This window comes from Mobula birostris, chromosome 12 (assembly GCF_030028105.1).
Source record: "Mobula birostris isolate sMobBir1 chromosome 12, sMobBir1.hap1, whole genome shotgun sequence".
Lineage (NCBI taxonomy): Eukaryota > Metazoa > Chordata > Chondrichthyes > Myliobatiformes > Myliobatidae > Mobula > Mobula birostris.
The window spans coordinates 36,211,926-36,230,252 of NC_092381.1; the positions used below are offsets into that span (position 1 = coordinate 36,211,926).

The 18,327-nt window shown below is 39.3% G+C and overlaps 1 protein-coding gene across 1 annotated transcript; it reads left to right on the forward strand.

Moving 5' to 3' along the window:
* The first annotated feature begins 1,235 nt into the window (after positions 1-1,235).
* LOC140205845 (serine/threonine-protein kinase PLK2-like) lies at positions 1,236-16,558 on the forward strand. The gene is made up of 15 exons (XM_072273623.1): positions 1,236-1,438; positions 3,835-3,942; positions 4,903-5,019; positions 5,301-5,430; positions 6,518-6,605; positions 7,054-7,149; positions 8,082-8,280; positions 8,736-8,862; positions 9,623-9,732; positions 11,021-11,132; positions 11,714-11,797; positions 12,631-12,799; positions 13,787-13,916; positions 14,117-14,233; positions 14,583-16,558. The coding sequence occupies exons 1-15, from the start codon at positions 1,301-1,303 to the stop codon at positions 14,778-14,780; spliced, it is 1,923 nt and encodes a 640-aa protein (XP_072129724.1). The 5' UTR covers positions 1,236-1,300; the 3' UTR covers positions 14,781-16,558.
* Positions 16,559-18,327: the final 1,769 nt, after the last annotated feature.

Here is an 18,327-nt window from a genome sequence, read left to right on the forward strand (position 1 = left end):
TCTGTGTTCCGGGAATAGTGAATGTATGTGAAAAGACTGGGCAAGATTACCAAATGCGTTACTTAAATTGTGTGATTATTGGTTTGAATGGTAGACTCGTTTTATGAGATAATCCCGAATGTATCTCTAAGAAACATTCCACCATAGTGAAGCAACCATAGGTCACTGAAAAGACCGAGCAAACCATTTAGCTGAATGACAATAGGAACAGGCAGAACATATTAACCTCGCCATCTACATCCCAGACTGAAACAAAGTTAAACACGAGTTTCTCAGGAGAGGGAAAAAGGAGGCTGTAACAAAACTGTGGAAGATAGCATGGACATGTGAAGGGGTCAACTGTCACACAAAGGAAGAGCTCTTTGTCTTGTTGCTAACGTTACTTTAATATCGTTACTGTGCAGAAAAGCCACATAACAACCATTTCGCAAAAAAAGCCGATGACATAAATGGGTGAAAGCGTTATATACAAATGGGAGAGATCATTCAATGGACTATAATATTTTACATCTCTGCTCAGTTAACTTTGGTCATGATGAGGGATCTCGCCCGAAACGTCGACTGTTCATTTCCCTCCATAGACGCTGAGTTCCTCCCGCATTTTGAGTGCGTGGCTCAAGATTTCCAGCATCTGCAGAATCTCTTGTGCCTCCAATTTGTTTCTTTTCTCTTTTGGTTGCTTGGAGTCACTCGTTGCTACTTTTCGTGTGGTTGGAGTTTTGACTGACTTTGTTCCGCTATGGTTTAAAGTCGCAAAGATCAGATTTTCTGAGCTGTCAAAAATCACCGATTTTTGTTGCTGGGGCGATGAGCAACATTTGAGAAAATAAACTTTGCGTATTCACATTTTTTTTATAATATTGCTGATGTGCAAGACTAATTTCTGGAGGTGGGGGATTAATATTTACGAAGTAAAAAAACCCACTTTTCATAACCTGAACAGAATTGTATGAAAGGAAAGTTCGATTTCTTCCATTTCAGTAGAGGCGGATGTTTGTTTAGAGACTTTCCATCACCAATAGTAATCCAGGAGATGGGGCATAGACGCGCCCACATTCCAGCTCCTTGTACCCATCAGCCAATTATAGGGTACGGATGAAGATTCACCAATGAAACTTTCGTGAGACGTCATAACCACGCCCACCAGCTGGTATTCCGCCTCTATGACGTAGCTAGAGAAGCCGAGTCGTATAAAAATGCGGGAGGGATTCCCCAGCCACGTGTTTAGTCGGATTTTAGGGAGCGTGTGGTGGTATTGTGGAGCTTTGCGGATTAATTGTGTTATATAGAAATCTGAGGGATGACTTCAGAAGTTCAGAAAGCTTCAGGTGGAGGCTGTTTGCGTTCTAAAACCGGCCGGGAGAAGCCGGAATTGTGTCGAATGGTTACGGCTCCAAAAACCGGCAAATGTTATTGCCGAGGGCGCCTGCTTGGAAAGGTACAGCTATGCAAAAAAAAAGCACTTAATCTTTAGAAAATACTGACTGAGTTTCTCCGGTGCAGATTAAAGATACACCCCGAGGCTTGAGATATTCTATTTGAATGCGACCTCGTTTTCTGAGGTCATAGATTTACAGAAACTTGTTTAGGCTGCGAACGAAATGGCAATTGCTTGTTGAATGCAGTTAAATGAGAATTAAAAAAAAACTTTGAAGGTCTATTGATGAGTTGACAGGGAAAAATCGTTTTAAAGGAAAATTAGCTCCAGAATGTTGAAATTAAGTTTCATGTTTGTATTTTTGTTAGTGTTACTATTGATATGCTCAGTGAATAATGACCATCCATACTAAGACAGCTATTAAAGTAAGATGCTCGAGAGTATATCGTGTGATTTAAGTGTTTTTTTTAACTATTTCTACTTGCTGATCCCAAACGAGGCTAGGAAGGCATGAAATTGTTGAATTGCTGGGAGTGATGAGGCATTGCATTAATGTTGCAGGCTGCAGAGTGAATCTCATCTGCAGACATTTGATGAATAAGCAACACCCGGTCGAAGCTGGCGGTGAATATTTAATTTCCACGACCCAGAGCTTCCCTTCTGGTAAATGCTATCCTCTCGGGCGGTGTCCATCAATCACCACTCATAATAGATAAGGGGTGATCGAAAGATACAAGCGATTGAGAGGGCGGGGTGATTAACCGGTGGAAGGGAACACTGCCCCCTTCTCTCCCCGCTGGCCGTTCTGTAATATTGTGGGTTTAGTGAAGTGGAGACGTGCTGTTACAGGACTCCTTTTCATCTCCGACTTGCTGCTCTGTCAGGAGAAATCTTCTGAATCAAGTCGCTAGCTTGCAGATGTGTGAATGGCCTCTCTGGGGATTCTTTAGTCTGGCTTTGGGGGTTGAGAATCTTTTGCGAAATGGGTTCAAATTTTAGACCGTTTTGTAAAGGATTGATACGAAAGACCTATAGTTGAGGTCGAGTTGCATCAGCAAATGGGTTCTGCCACGTGTGCTGAATCTGAATGCTGCCTGTGGGAAGAATGGAAACTCTTTCCATCTATCTTCGGGCGATGGGGAGAGAGCAGCTATTCCTGGCATTGCACAGGGCACTTGTAATTCTCCCCTCCACACCGCGAGCAGTTATTTTTTTAATTTAACCTATCAGCTCAATGCATTCTAAATCTTGTCCTCTTATAACGCCTTTTGTATATTGTAGAATAGCCTCAGGAATTGCTCGCAATTATTATCAAGCATACAAGTGCCCTTGTGCAGTATACTAATAGTGTTCGCATTACTTAGCTGAAAGAACCTACTGTGTCGCCTATGGAAAATGTAGAAAGCCAGTTGTTAGATCAGGAGCCAGCGTTGCGCTAAGTATAAATAAGCAGACCCCAAAAATATGCGGAAATGAGAATTTACTGTTTCCGAGACGTGCTTGCGATTGGTGAATGCTGTAGGAACAGAAATCAAAGGTTATAGTCCTGGCAGTATGGGGGGAGGCATGAGACATGGGTGTGAGCTTTCCTCGACTATGTCTACACCTGAAAGATAAGCTGTCTCATTTTTTAATGGGTCAGTTGGAGTATTGCCAGCACTGTAAATTGGTTTAATGGTCTAAATAGTGGGTGCATAGTTGTGGAATATTTTCAGGGCGTTCAGTGTTGTTCCCCATTGTTCAGTTATGGTGTTGATGTAAATGCCTCCTGTACTGAATGGGGTTTCATCTTTGCATAACGCAGATCGCTATTGACACGATGTTTTCTTAAAGCATCAGCTATCTGTTAGGTGAGTGCGCGAATATTAAACACCTGGAAGTTGCTGTTGAGCCTGCTGGCTAAATTTAAATTTGAATTCTCACACCAGATGGCCTTGCTGAAACAAATCTAAACGAGCGTTCTTATTCTCCCCAGATATGTGGACAATCTCTACATTTCGTATAGAAGGGCTGATTAGCACTTAAACATTCCTCTTACAAAGTTTGAAATAATAGTTGACCTAGAGGAATGTCCTTTAACATTGTTCAGATTACTGGTGTCCAGATTTTTTACACTGGAAGTAGTCAGCTGGTCAGACTTTCTCTGGAAGAGAAAAGGTGAAAAGTTTAAATAGACTTTTCATCATGCATTTGATCTGAAACGTCGACTCCACTTTGTCATAACTTTAGTATTTTATTTTTTAATATACTTTCCCAGCTTCTAAAATGGTCTCATGGAAAGTACAGTGTAACATTCTTTGGGCATTTCCAACTTCAAATAGAGGGGATAAAGTGTGATTATAATGGCGGCTTAACTTGTTATGTACATGCAATGCAATTCTCTTTTGGCCTATCAATTTTGTTATGGGGCGGAGAGCATCAGAAAAGGTACTAGAATTTTGTCTATTTTTCTTTAGGGTGGATTTGCAAGATGCTATGAAATGACTGATCTTTCCAGTAACAAAATATATGCAGTTAAAGTTATTCCACATTCCAGAGTATCAAAGCCTCACCAAAAAGAAAAGGTAAGAATAAACTGTGGACACCCCCCAATTATTAATCTTCTTCCCTGTGTTATTGTAGTATCTGCCTTGCACCTATGCCTGTCCTTGCAGTAGTTTTCAAATGGGTATGAAAATTCTGTGAGATAAACAATAGCGTCTCAGACAATGTTCTTTGGAGAATGTTAAATGGCCTTTTTAAGGTGGTTGTCCATTAGTTGGTTTCCAATGTTCTTATTGTGAAGCAACATCAGCTTAACCACAACTGACAATGTCCTAAAGTACAATGCTTCTTTTTTCTTTTCTTTCTTATAACAACATAATGAAAGTCAAATGAATGTATGTATAGTAAACAAGCAAAAAGCAAAGGAAACCCTACCACCCTGTCTCCTTTCCTCTTCCCAGCCCTACCCTCCCCTCACCCCTCCCGTATGTGCTGTTTAGGTCCTACTGCCCCCCCCCCCCCCACACACTTAGTTCAGCTGTCGGTCTCTTCTAAATACAACAGTAATGGTTCGATGGTTGTCCATTAGTTTGTCATACTGTTTCTCCTTCCATGAGCGAATATTTCCAGCAACCTCCCTGAAGGGTTGATATTTCAGATGATCTTAATATCAGTAAATAGACCGGTATCTTATAGACAATAGGTGCAGGAGTTAGGCCATTTGGCCCTTTGAGCCAGCACCGCCATTCACTATGATCATGGCTGATCAGTTCCTGCCTTATCCCCATAACCTATGATTCCACTATCTTTAAGAGCTCTATCCATCTCTTTTTTGAAAGCATCCAGAGTAGCAAGATTTATGGATTCCAAAGGAAAGATTTGAGCTATATTACTAGGCTAGTGTTAAATCAGTGAGTTGCTGGGTGGTGTGGGTCGTTGTTTCACACTGTACCCCCAAATAAAATAAGTCTTTTTTCCAGTTTGGTTTTGTATATGGACATCTAGCTGCACTGTGGTTTACTGGTAACCTTATTTTGCAGATTGAAAAAGAGATTGAACTCCACAAATCCCTATCCAATAAATATATTGTGAAATTCTACCATAGCTTTGAAGATGATGAAAATATTTATATCTTTCTAGAGCACTGCAGTCATAAGGTGAGTACCATTTTACACAGAACATTAAGTAAAGTTAACATGGTTATATTAACAGTATGTGACTTTGGAGGATCAAATTAGCATTTAATTGCATGATTGCTTGCTCTGACATCTTTTGTTGACTGGTATTGAAAAGTTAATTTGATCAGCAACACAAAGGACAGGATGTCATGGACAAAGCAACTTAACACTTAGTTTTGGTTTCAGAATTTGCTAGTCTGAAAATACAAAAGCTCCTATAAAGTTGCAATCATTGCTTAACTTGCATTTCTGTTCTTCAGTCATTAGCGCACATACTGAAAGCAAGAAAAACATTAACTGAGCCAGAAGTCCGGTATTACCTCAGACAGATTATATTGGGTCTCAGGTACCTCCATGTTCGGGATATTCTTCACAGAGACCTCAAACTAGGTTTGTATAATCATAAATAATGGAAGCCACTGAGCTTGTATCACTATAATGCAGGTCGTAGGTCTGCAGTTTGGTGTTGATCTTGCACCAATTTTTAAAAGAAAATGCTGCTTTTCATGCTTTTGTTCATTGTGGAGGAAAATTGCTATGTTCTTAAATAGTGATTCCTGGTGGGAGTGTGACTATGAGAGAAAGGGCATGATTAGTGCTTATTTCCCCTTTGCTTTCTTTCAGTATAGTAGCTTGCCAGCTCAATCTGACTAATGACCATTTGCTGAGCAAAGTGACTGCATGAAATGGGTTCTATTCTGACTCATTTGGGAGTTACTGAAAGTCATTCTGAAGGAGATGGATTGATTCCAGTATCACATTATTGTAATTTGCAGCCACTGTGACCTAAAGTAAACGTTGCGTTAAAAACACTAATTGTCCTGTTAGCTGTTGAATTTCCCTGGTTAGTTTTGAGATATATCTTTGGACCGAGAGGAAACCCGCATGGTCATGGGGAGAATGTACAAACTCCTTAACAGGCAGCGGCAGAAACTGAACCCAGATCACCTGTACTGTAAAGTGCTATTAACCACTATGCTACCATGTGGAAGATGCAGCTTGGAGAAGAGGGGTATAATTAAGACGGGGTGAGTGTGAAGGATCTATTTTCCTGGAAGTGTGAGACAATAGTGAACTGGCAAAGTAATTACGAGACTGATAGGGTTATGCATTTGATAAGATTCAAATCAAACTGAAATACCACATTTAAATTTTGGAGCATAATTGACTATTTAAATGGCTTGACTGGCATGTAGAAGTTCAGAAAGCAGTTGTCTATAGTGGTCGGAGACTGGAACTGTGCTGAATGAGTTGGTGCTGAAAAAGCCTCATTGAATACTTAACCTGTAAGGGTAGGGTTAGAGCTGGTGAGTGGAGTGGTTCAAATAGCCTTATGAACTACATTTGTATCAACATGTCATTCTCTATTTGAGGAACTTGTTTTGGATCTTGTAATATTTTTTCCAACTGAAGTGTACAACATTTTGACAATAAAATGAAACTTCAAGTCAATTTTTCAATGTTTGTTCTTCAATAGGTAATTTCTTTATTAATGATAACATGGAGGTAAAAGTTGGTGACTTTGGCCTGGCAACCAAGCTGCTACCTGTCGATCAGAGAAAGAGGTATGATTTTTGTTTTGCATGTGCAGTGAGATTATAGGGCACTTGGCGTGGGGAGAGCGGGAGGATGGAAGATAATATCTCATAATTGGTCTCAAAGCAGCTACTGTTTTTTTTTCCCCTAAATAAAGCAGACATTCTCTGCTTGAAACTGATTTGGATCAGTGTTGGAAAGGAAAACCATTAGGGTTAGAGAAACAAAGTTTTCTAATGGTGACGTGTCCAGGTTATCAACAACAAATGTTGCATTGAGTTAACCTTAGACTGAATGGAGCACTGATCTGAACAAGCTTTTAGACCCAGAATAGTTCAGTGCCTGTAAGGAAGTATTTTGTCTGCTGAGAACACTTGAATTGTAGTAACACCAGAGTTACTACTTTGAAAATGTATCAGAAAGCCATTTGTGCTGCAATTATAAACTTCATTTCCTTTTTTTATTTTTTTTTTTTAGGACAATCTGTGGAACCCCAAACTACTTGGCGCCAGAGGTATTAAACAAACAAGGTCATGGTCCGGAGGCTGACATCTGGTCCCTGGGCTGTGTAATGTGAGTTCTTTAACAAGACACCTAAAGCAATATTGATGGGAGAAGTGACAAACCGCTGCAAAGCTAACTATTTTTAACAAAGATCTTGATTAGTTTGCAGAGTTAGCAAGTTTTACATCAACAGCCGAGCCACGACTTCCTGTGCAGATTTGCTGCTTGCATTGAAGTTTAGTTATATGTCAGTATGCTTCTGAAGAATTAGCAACAAACAGCAATCAAGTTTTATGTGTTATTCCGGATTTCAAGCATCTGCAGAGTATCTTTATGGTTGAATGTTGTTATAGGTATTATGGGAGAATTAAATTCAATCTGAATGCTGATAGATACACTATAATCTATACAATGGCCCCTGTTTAAAGAAAACTAATCCTGCCGCTTTATCCTTTGAGGTCTATCCTTGTAGAGAAATAACTTTAGAAAGCAGCCAAGCATGCTCTGGTATTTAGGATCCACTGGGTACCTGGGAGGGCTTAATGTTTTGCATCTATCCTTGCTTTGTTGTAATCTTCAAGTCTAGAGTTCCTGTATTGGCGTTTTCCAAATGTATGGTATGCAAGTACTTCCCTTTAGAACAGATGAGGGGGATTTCTTTAACCAGAGTGAACCTGTAGAATTCATTACCCCAGACTTGGAAGCAAAGTCATTGGATATATTTAAAGTGAAGGTTGATAGTTTCTTATTTAGTAAAGGGCATCAAAGGTTCTGGGGAGAAAGCAGAGTGGTGATAAATCAGCCAAGGTGGAATGGCAGAGTGGACCCAATGGGTCAAGTGACCTAGTTACACTCCTATGTTTTACAGTCTTTTGGTCTTAATGATGAGCTAAGCCTCAGCCTAGGTCACCTGTGCAGCAAAACATATGGCAATGCAAAATGTGCACTGAGCGTTCAAATGTTTTGGTTCTGAGACTGACGAACAATGTCTCTGTATTCAGGTACACTATGTTATTTGGCCGGCCACCATTTGAGACCTCTGACCTCAAAGACACTTACAGATGTATTCGAGCTGCTGAATACACCATGCCCTCTTCCTTCTCCGTTGCTGCAAAGGACCTCATTGGTAGCATCCTGAAGAAGAATCCAGAACAGCGTCCTACGCTTGATGCAATTTTGAATCATGACTTTTTTGCAAAAGTGAGAATACTTCTAAAAATAATGTGTGGTTGGCTGACTTAATGCTACTGATCAGGATGCCAAATCTAATTATAAAATGTCAAATTGACTAATTTTAAATCGAATGTAGCAGTATGAAAAGGAGTGTGGAATATTTGAGTGATTTTTGATTGTCTAGTTAACTCGTAGCAATATCAAATAATTTGGGTATGCACTTCAAGAGATACCAATTGGCTCACAAACTGGGGAATATCTATTTTGTAGCTTTATGGGAAGCCTACAATGCTGCTGATGGTTTGCTGAATCAATGAACTTTTGTCAGTATTTTACGGGATTAAACAGCATTTTTTACTAACGAAATTTAAATTTATGTAACTAAACTTTCAGACCTGCAGGACTATGCAGTTCTGATCTGATGTTTTGGTGGTAAATTGTTATTTCTGCCTGAGTGACAATGTCCTAATTTCTCCCTCCAGGGTTTTACACCTGACGTGCTCCATCCCAGCAGCTGCACAATGGCACCTGAGTTGAGTGGTCCAGTTCCTACGAAAAACTTCTTCAAAAAGTTTACAGAGGCTTTCTTCAGGAAAAAGAAAGCAATAGGTTGGTGACCATATCGATATACTTAAATAATACATCAGGACTCTCTTCAAATTTTGTATTAGAAATTTGATTTTTGAAAGCTTCAAAGCTTAGAATTTGAACAACTAGAAGTATTCAGTAGTTACTTTTGTGAGCACTTGATCATAAAAATCTTTCAATATCTTGGTTGGCTCATGAGGAGCTCTTTGCTTAAAATGGGTAGCAATCAAAGCCTTTAGTATGGATATCTGGATCTGAGATGACGTGGTTTATGTAGAGGGCTGAGACTTTGTATTTTCTTACTTCTCTAGAATGGTATGGAAGTGCAGCTGGGCATGTACTGAGGCTGAGATTAATGGAAATTTGAACAGCAAGGGAATAAGGAAATTGGACTTCCCTGATAAACAACTGTTGACGGCAGAAAGATTTTTATTACTATCTGTCTCTGGTAGACATTTAAATGGTACTCCTAGTTCAAAAATTCACCTGTCAAAGTTTCTTTCTTAGCTGGAGTGAGAGTATTACTTCCATTTATTTAAAAAAGTCATATGTACACAATGTGACTATGACCTTCATCCTTGGCCATCAAGATATCAACAAACCTGATGTGTTGCATACAAATTTGTACATTAGGTTTTTCCCCATCTAGAAGATCTAATAATAGATTTGCTTCTGGAGAAGGAAGTTTTAATCTTTATACAGAGGAAAATTATCTAGTGACTAGTCTTGTATTTTAGACTGCTGGCATAGCATATTGTCTAATTCCAGTTTTTATTTCCAGGTACCAAAACCCTGTGTATGGAGAAGGACGAGATCTCCAAGCTTGCTGCAGATCTTATGAAGACCTCTATTCATAGACAGACAAGCTGCAGGGCTGAAAATGCAACTGAGGTAGCAACACTATGTTGAGAATGCTTTACTTTCTGATCTTGCATGAATCACTTTCCTGTTTCCATCTTATCACACATTTTAGTTAGCTTTGCCTACCTGCTTCCTGTATTTAAACTGCTTCTCTCCGACCTAGTAAATGGCCACAGCCCATTCCCATTTGTGATGAAAGGCTATCACCAGAAATATCAGAACTTCCTTTTTGCTGCATTTGGGTTATTTTTGTATTGTACAAATACAAAAATACTCAGCCAAAGTTCAACCAAGGTTATAGAAAATTAACTTTCTTTCCTTCCCTCAGACTTCCTAGTTTGTGCAATTGTCCTTGTTTGGCAGTCTCCTTAATTATCCTGCACTATGTGGTCAGATCCAGACTTGGTGAATTTACTTATTGTCAAATTGGGATTACCGGTTACTCATTTTGCCCCTATCTGCAATGTTGCTTAGTCTTTATTTTACCTGCCACCAAGACCTCAATTTTTTTTAATGGCCGTAACATTGAGACCATTGTTAAAGGATTACCAAGCCTCATACTTAAAGTGTGTGGAACAAAAGAAACCTAGAGTACATTTGGCATATTTTCCACTTCTAAATCGGAAGGTTTCTGTACTTCTCTGATGTCATAATGCAAAATGTGCCATTATGGATATTGTAATTCTTTAAAGACAAAAGATCAAAAAAGAACTCTTGCAAAAATGAGTCTGTAAATGTTCATGCTAATCATTATGCTGAGGTCAGAATGAGTCATGAAGAGCAGTATGTGAAATGAGATGAGGGAAAATTGTTTCTTCAAACTGCCCTGGCTTCCTGTATATGTACTTGACCTAAATTTTAATAATGCAAACACTGTATTACAAACAACACAGTGCTTAATCAGTATTTGGTCAAGGAAAACTAGTATTTACAAGAAAACCTATACCCAAATCTTTTTCAGGCCTATTCTGTCCTACTGGTATCAGGATCTGGTTTATTCTCGTAGACTTGTATGTCATGAAATTTGCTTTGCAGCAGCAATTGTGCAAACTCATAAAAATATTATAAATTAATTCAGAAAGGAATCGTGCAGTGGTGTTCATGAACCATTCAGAAATCTGATGGCAAAGGGGATGAAGCTGTTCCCAAATCACTGTGCGTTTTCAGCCTCTTGTACCCCTCTCAATAGAAGGGAATGTTCTGGGCATAGGTTATAAATTGTGAAAACTTAATTCCTGTGAGCATAGGAAAATGAGAATGGAGTGCTTTGTCATAGCCTTCTGTTGTATATTAATTGTTGCTCATCTATTTTCTTCAGACAGCACTTCCTTCAGGCCCAATGTCAAACTCTTCACAAAAGGAAAAAATAGAGATGGAGTCGAGAAGAACTATCAACGAACCATGTCGAGGATCTGGTGCCAATTGTCAATGTAAGTTGGATCATTTTAAAAGAATTTATTATCTTGTAGCTGAATATCATTAACTGCTGTATTAGAAATAGAAGTGTATAGATTTGGCTTTCTTTGTGCTGTTTGCTTTTCAGTTTAGATTTTTACCAGCATGTCTTTTAGGTTATGAGCTCTTGCTTCTGTATTAACTTGCATTAGTGCCCACTTTGAATTGTCCTCTTGGAGTTCTGGCCTATTTCAGCTTCAAATAAAAGTAATAACTTGCCCTCAATTTTATTCATGCTTTTGAATCGCAAGCTGATCTCTTAGCCCTTAAATATTTCTTGAGTTTTATCATTTGACAAATTTAAGTTTCCTTTTGACAGCCGCTGACTGAAGTTCCCTCCATCTTTCCACATGATAAGTTGCAGCTTTCAGTTGAGCTTCAGGGAATCTGTGCTGAATCTCCTCGCACAACAGCAGTCAGAATCATTCTGATTTTTTTTTTGCGCAAAGCAACCTGTTTCTTGCCAATGTGCTATAATACCCAGTGATGGTTTGAGCTGCTAGCTTTATAATAAATGAAGCAATGTTCTCAATTAGCTTACTTTATATTCTTGCAGCTGCTGAAGAAGGGCCCATAGCTCAGCAAATGGCAGATGCTGCTACCCACATTCTCAAAAGTTGTCTTTCAGCAATGCCATCAGGTAAGTGTCACTTTGATGTTTAGATTTTGATACAAAATAAAGGTGCAGGATTCTGAGTAATGAAAGATCTTCACATTTGAATTTTAATCCTGCTTCTAATCTTTTACTGTTTTTTGGTTGTCTTCGGAATAGCAAGTTTCTGTCTGAATCAGTTGAGTTGCATTTCTTAACGCATTTGCTGTTCTGCCAGATAATATTCATTCAAAAAAGGGGTAACTGACCAGGTAACTTTAAGTTGGAGAGAATCATTTGTCGAAGAACTCATTTGTTCTTACTAGTCAGGCATCTTTTGCAATCACCCCCAGAGGACAAATCTTATTGTGCAGGCCATCATCCTACTGATGAGTTGTCTAAGGGATTGTACAAAAGTCCCAGATGAAATGATCTGTGGGCTTGAACACTGTGGTTAGAAACTTGTCCACTTTCATGAACAATTCCAATTTAAATTGCTGCCAGTTCAGCAGGATGGTTTTGTCAAACTGCTTGAGCAATTCAAATTCTCGGGTGGAAAGCAACTTAAACACATTTATTGTTATAAAAACTGGAAGCTGAAACCTTAATAAAATCATCCAAGTATCTTGTGAACTTTAAACCTTGTGGACACCAGCATATTCTCAAGATAATTTGCAGTAAGATTGGTTTAAGATCGGCGCAAGGCTGCAAGAACAGTGCAGCCTGTGGAAATTGACCTGGATATTTCTACATGTCAGTCTGAATCTACCTTAGTCTTGCTATTTCAGAGTAATGTCTTCATGGTTGAAGCTTGTATGTACCCAGTATCTTTATCGTTTGTACTAATGAGCAATTCCTGTTTTCTGTTTCTTTTAAAACAGCTAGAAAGAACCCAGTAGGACAAGGCCTTCATAGATCCAAACCTTTTTTATGGGTCACCAAATGGGTTGATTATTCAAATAAATACGGCTTTGGCTATCAATTGTCCAATCGCAGCATTGGTGTCCTGTTCAATGATGGAACCCATATGAGCCTCTCTACTGACAGAAGGTGAATAAATCTTCCAGTGGAATGTTTTATGAACAAGATGGTTTACCTGAGTTTGTACTGTCTTTGAATAATTACATCCATTCTTCAACTCATTTTGTATAACCTTTTCTCATGTTTTCATCCCAAGTCTTCTGCCAAGTACTTACGGTAGAAGGAAGTCACTATAGTCAGTATAATAGCCAGTACCGTAGAACTCCCATTATCCAGCTTCTAGTTCAGAAATACTAGTCAACACCGATTTCTTCAGTCTAGAATATGAGCTGGGGATCTCTGAATGCAAGTGATAAAACAGTAAGGATCGTGAACCAGGTAAACTATCAGACCCAAAGATGAGACCTAGAGCACCAGGGGGTCGGATGCATGTCTATGTTTGCAGTCACGATACTTGAACATTTCCTGTTCTCCAAACTTGGCATAAAATGTGCTACTATGACATGTTTAAAGTGAAAAATGCTGGGTCATTAATGGGTGATATTTGGAAAGTCTGCTACTCCAGCACCAGCATGTTGCAAGGCTGCCAGATTGTCAGTTTTGTGTCTTTGGGATGCAGGAGGAAACCAGAGCATTTACTGGGTAAACTCCCAGGGTTAGAATTAGTGAATTTGCTGGAGTCAAGTTAGCAGCTCTGTACGCTGTTGCTCTCTACTGCAGAGGAGATTGAAAATGGCTATTTCCACAAGTTAGGTGTGTCCAAATACATAATCCATGTTTAGAACATACGAGTATCAGGTCCTCCCTGTGTTTTTAAGGTAATAATTATACAACATGGGTATCCCAACTTGTTGCTAAGATGCCTATCTACACTGCCATTTTCCTGCTGATGGCTCATGTCCTTCATTGTCTCAGCACGTAACTTTCTTTTCAAAAGAAAAAGGCACAAATTGTTCAGGGTTTTTTGGTCTATATTGTTTTGTCTTTTCAGCATAGAAAGTCATTGTAACCTTGTCATATTCCCTAGACTGAACTTCCACCCAATTCTTTCCTCAGGAATATATATTATTACCTCAGTAACAACCAGCACTTTTCCTTCTCTGCCTCTGCAATCCCAGAGCAGCTGGTCAAACAGATGACAATCGTCGGCTATTTTGCCAACTACATGGAGGAAAACTTAATGGATGTAAGTGTAACCTTTTTTTATTGTAGCTTTCAAGAATTAGTCTTTAATGCTTGACTTTTGGAAAATTGTGTAGCTGGTAAAACTGACTACAATTATAGCACCTGATCTGCTACCGAACTTGTGCGGCTTATGGATTAAGCTGTTCTTGAGTGTTTGATGCACATTTCATTGGGAATTAGAATTTTATTTTTATTTTGCAGGGAGGTGACTTGCCCAGAACGTTCCTTGAAGATTGTCAAGATCCATCTTTGTTCCTGTTGCAGTGGGTTAAAACTGATCATTCGTTATTGATGCTGTTCAACAATGGCACTTTGCAGGTGAGTTTCCTTCGATTTAACATAGCTTATCATTTACCTGATACTCTTTTCCATTTTGATTATTGAATCTGTGCTAGTTTTAGTCTATCATCACTGACTTCTGCTATATACATCAAAGGGCAAGAAGGCTTGAAAGGGCCTGAGATTTCATTTTTAGTTGCAACAGACAAGTCTTTTGCAATTCTGTAACTAATTCTGGCATTGGAAGCCCAAGCAGTTTACAGTTTGTGCTGAAATTTGAGCACAAGATGGCTAATTGCATCCAGCATAAGTAGCTTGATGGTTGTTTGTCCCCACTCTGCCCCTTGTGAATCATGCGTGTTAAGCATTATCCTCCCTCTTTTCTCAGGTGAACTTTTATCAGGATCATACCAAGCTCATTCTCTGCAAAGCTGAACATTCCTACCTGCTTACATACATCAACAAGGATCGTGTTGCTTGCACGTATAAACTGAGCACCATAATGGAACTAGGGTGTTCACAAGACCTCCACCATCGTCTAGCGTACACTTTGAAGCTGCTGCAGCAACAGAAGACTGGTGCTTAAATGTGAAATGAAACCTTCGGGAGAGGTCCACACAGTATTTAACAGCTTCTACTATGGAGTTTTTAAAGGGGTGCAAGGTACTGAGGTATTTGAGTATCAGTATCAAACTGGCCAGTGTCTGGCTAAAATTTGCTGCTGTATTGGGAGATAGGGAATATTGTAGATAAAATTTAAAATCTAGCTCTTAGTCATTTTAGTTTGCATTTTTTAAATATATCACTAATCAAAACAGATGTGAACATGAGTTATCAAAATTGTTTCTGACTCCTTTAGTATTTGAGGACTTCCAGAATAATTGTTCTTGACATTAGTTGGTAGTAATGGGGATGACTTACTGCTACCTAAATCTGACAAAATTGGGCCTCTATACTAAATTGGTCCTGATAAGTGGTTAACTTGACATGTCATTAGGCAACTTTCTAAACTTTTGGGTTTGAGTTTGTCATGAGCAAATGTACATGTTCAAATTTTACTACATCCTTCCTGAGAACGACTGCTTTTACTTGAGCAAAAAATGGTCCAATGTGATGGTTGAAATATTTCCAAGTCTTGCCCTATAACTTAAAGTTTGAAAAGCTATATGTAAACTTTGAAACTGCTTGTGAATGAAGACTTGGTGAATATTTTGCTTTTACAATCTACTGGTCATAAATATGGATTTTGGTAAACTTGAATGCTCAAATGAGCTGAATACCCAGCTGCTTAGAATTCTGACTTTGTTACAAATGAACATGAACTTAACTTTCCTGTACATCTCACAGGGATCCAGGTAAAAATCATTGATACAGAGCAAAGCACCCAAAATGCTGGAGGAACTCGGCAGGTCAGGCAGCATCTATTGGAATAAATAAACAGTAGATATTTTGGGCTGAGACTCTTCATGGTTGATGAAAGGTCTCGGCCTGAAACAAAGACTGTTTATTCATTTCCATAATGCTACCTAACCTGTTGAATTCTCCAGCATTTTGGCTATTGTGCTCTAGATTTTGAGCATCTGTAGAATCTCATGTTTAAAAATCATTGATACTTGGTTTTGGTTTATCTTGATCAAAATCATGACATGTTACAGTTGCAGTAACCTCTGGCAGTTGCTGTGAGGTGGAGCATCTCTTTCCACTGCTTGATGGATGGATTGGAAACCAGATTTTCCAATAGTGATCCCTGTCTATTCATGGAAGCACTAAAGTGGAGTATTTGCAGTTTACTATTTAAGATGCAATACTAAATGTTTAAATTATGAGACAAAATTCCATCCACTGACGTTCCAAGACAGCTTCCCATTTTCGCACATCAGATTCAGAGGTGATCAAGGCCACATCTAAGTGCATTTGTTGACAGCATTCAGTTATGAGCACTAAATTTGTATCCTCATATTTGAGGTCCAGATTTGGGGATAGGAGAGATGGATGTTTAGGAGATACAAGACTGCAGATGAAGACAACATTCAAAGGCAGAACATTTTTCAAAATGCAAAGGTGAAGTTTTGATAGTTGGATCTCAAACTTTAGTATAAATGTTTTGGCATAGGGAAATGGTGATCAAAGAGGGGGAGAGAAGTTGCATTTCAACTGCTACAAATTGTTCAATCGAAAGTTGAGATTTCTAATTACCTCTGGGTGTGATGGCTGGATTCCCTAATATTTAATTAGGTCTTATTTATGTTTGTTGCAAGTATTCTGTGAGCCTAATTTATTTTTGTATTTATTATTTATTTCATTGTAATTTTTAAGGATAACGATGCAATTGAAATTCTGAAAGGAATTGTACAATATTTTTATCAAAATAAAGTTTCATTTAAATCACTGGTTTTCTCCTGTGGCTTGTTGGGGAGTTGGGGGGGGGGCGCGTGGAGTGGAAGAGAACAGATAGGAAGCTGTGCTTGACAGTGAATGCATGGCTGCTTTGTAGTCAATTGTATAGTGTCTAAAATTGAAGAATAAGACTCTGGTACACCACCTAGGCCACATCTGCTGCCACACTCCACCAGTACATGCAGAAAGATACTCAAGCTAAATTTCAAACAGTTGCATTAAAAATAAAAGCTCCTGTACAAGATCCCATGCCCAAGCTTGTGTTTCATTTTGTATCTGCCTGTCCAGTTGTTTCCAGCCTTTTCAATGTCACTTAGCATTATATGGTTAAGATGGTTGGACATCCCCTACATGACTGGGGAAGGGGGCAAGGCTGATGTTTCCTCATCATTTGGCAGTACACAGGTAAATGGTTGGGTGAGTTGAGCATCATGAAGGGTTTTAAGATCTTTGGATATGTCCTCTGCTTCACCCCTTCCACCAGATAACCTCTAGCACAAGTTGGGAGCTGTTTACTTTCCTATGTAGAGATTCATTTTTCACCCTTCTACACACGTCTCAGTCTTGGTGCATCTGGACAACTTTGGGCTGATTTTAATTGAAAGGCAAATATTCATTCCACTTGGACCAGCTCAAAGTAACAGTTCAACTCCTTCATTCATTTCCTTCACCTTGACCCAACTGGTCTGAGGTTTTGAATAATATTTAACTGGTCCAGTCCCCTTTTGCATTTGTACAGGGCCCTGGTGAGACCACACCTGGAGTATTGTGTGCAGTTTTGGTCTCCAGGGTTAAGGAAGGACATCCTGGCTGTGGAGGAGGTGCAGCATAGGTTCACTAGGTTAATTCCTGGGATGTCTGGACTGTCTTACTCAGAGGGGTTAGAGAGACCGGGCTTGTACACGCTGGAATTAAGGAGATTGAGGGGGGATCTGATTGAGACATATAAGATTATTAAGGGATTAGACAAGACAGGCAGAAAATATGTTCCAGATGCTGGGAGAGTCCAGTACCAGAGGGCATGGTTTAAGAATAAGGGATAGATCATTTAGGACAGAGTTGAGGAGGAACAACTTCTCCCAGAGAGTTGTGGAGGTGTGGAACGCGCTGCCTCAGAAGGCAGTGGAGGCCAGTTCTCTAGATGCTTTCAAGAAGGAGCTAGATAGGTATCTTACAGATAGGGGAATCAAGGGTTATGGGGACAAGGCAGGAACCGGGTATTGATAGTAGATGATCAGCCATGATCTCAGAATGGCAGTGCAGACTCAAAGGGCCGAATGGTCTACTTCTGCACCTATTGTCTATTGTCTATTAATATCATAACTAACAAACAGGAGCTAGCCATTCCGCTGCGAGTTTCCCCTCATCTAAAACTTTTCTGTCTGCAAGTAGCATGTTAGCTTCTATTTAGCTGTCTGCATGAAGTTCAGCATCCAGGAAACCTTGATCATCCACCCTGACTTTCTCTTTCCCACCTTTGCTGCATTGTAGTAACAACAAGATTTACTCCATTAACTTTTGAGACCTGGTCTTAAAGTGACATGAATTTGGAGAAAGCCTCCATTTGCCAATTTAAAGATCATTCAGCAGTTCTACTTCCATCTTGAGGGCAAGTTGGAATGTTTGGCTTGCTGAGGATGTCAAAACCAGAATGCAATAAACACCAGTTAATTCATCAAAGTTTAATTGATTTTGGTTTTTAGTCAGTAGTTATAATAGAACAGCATTTTGTCCTT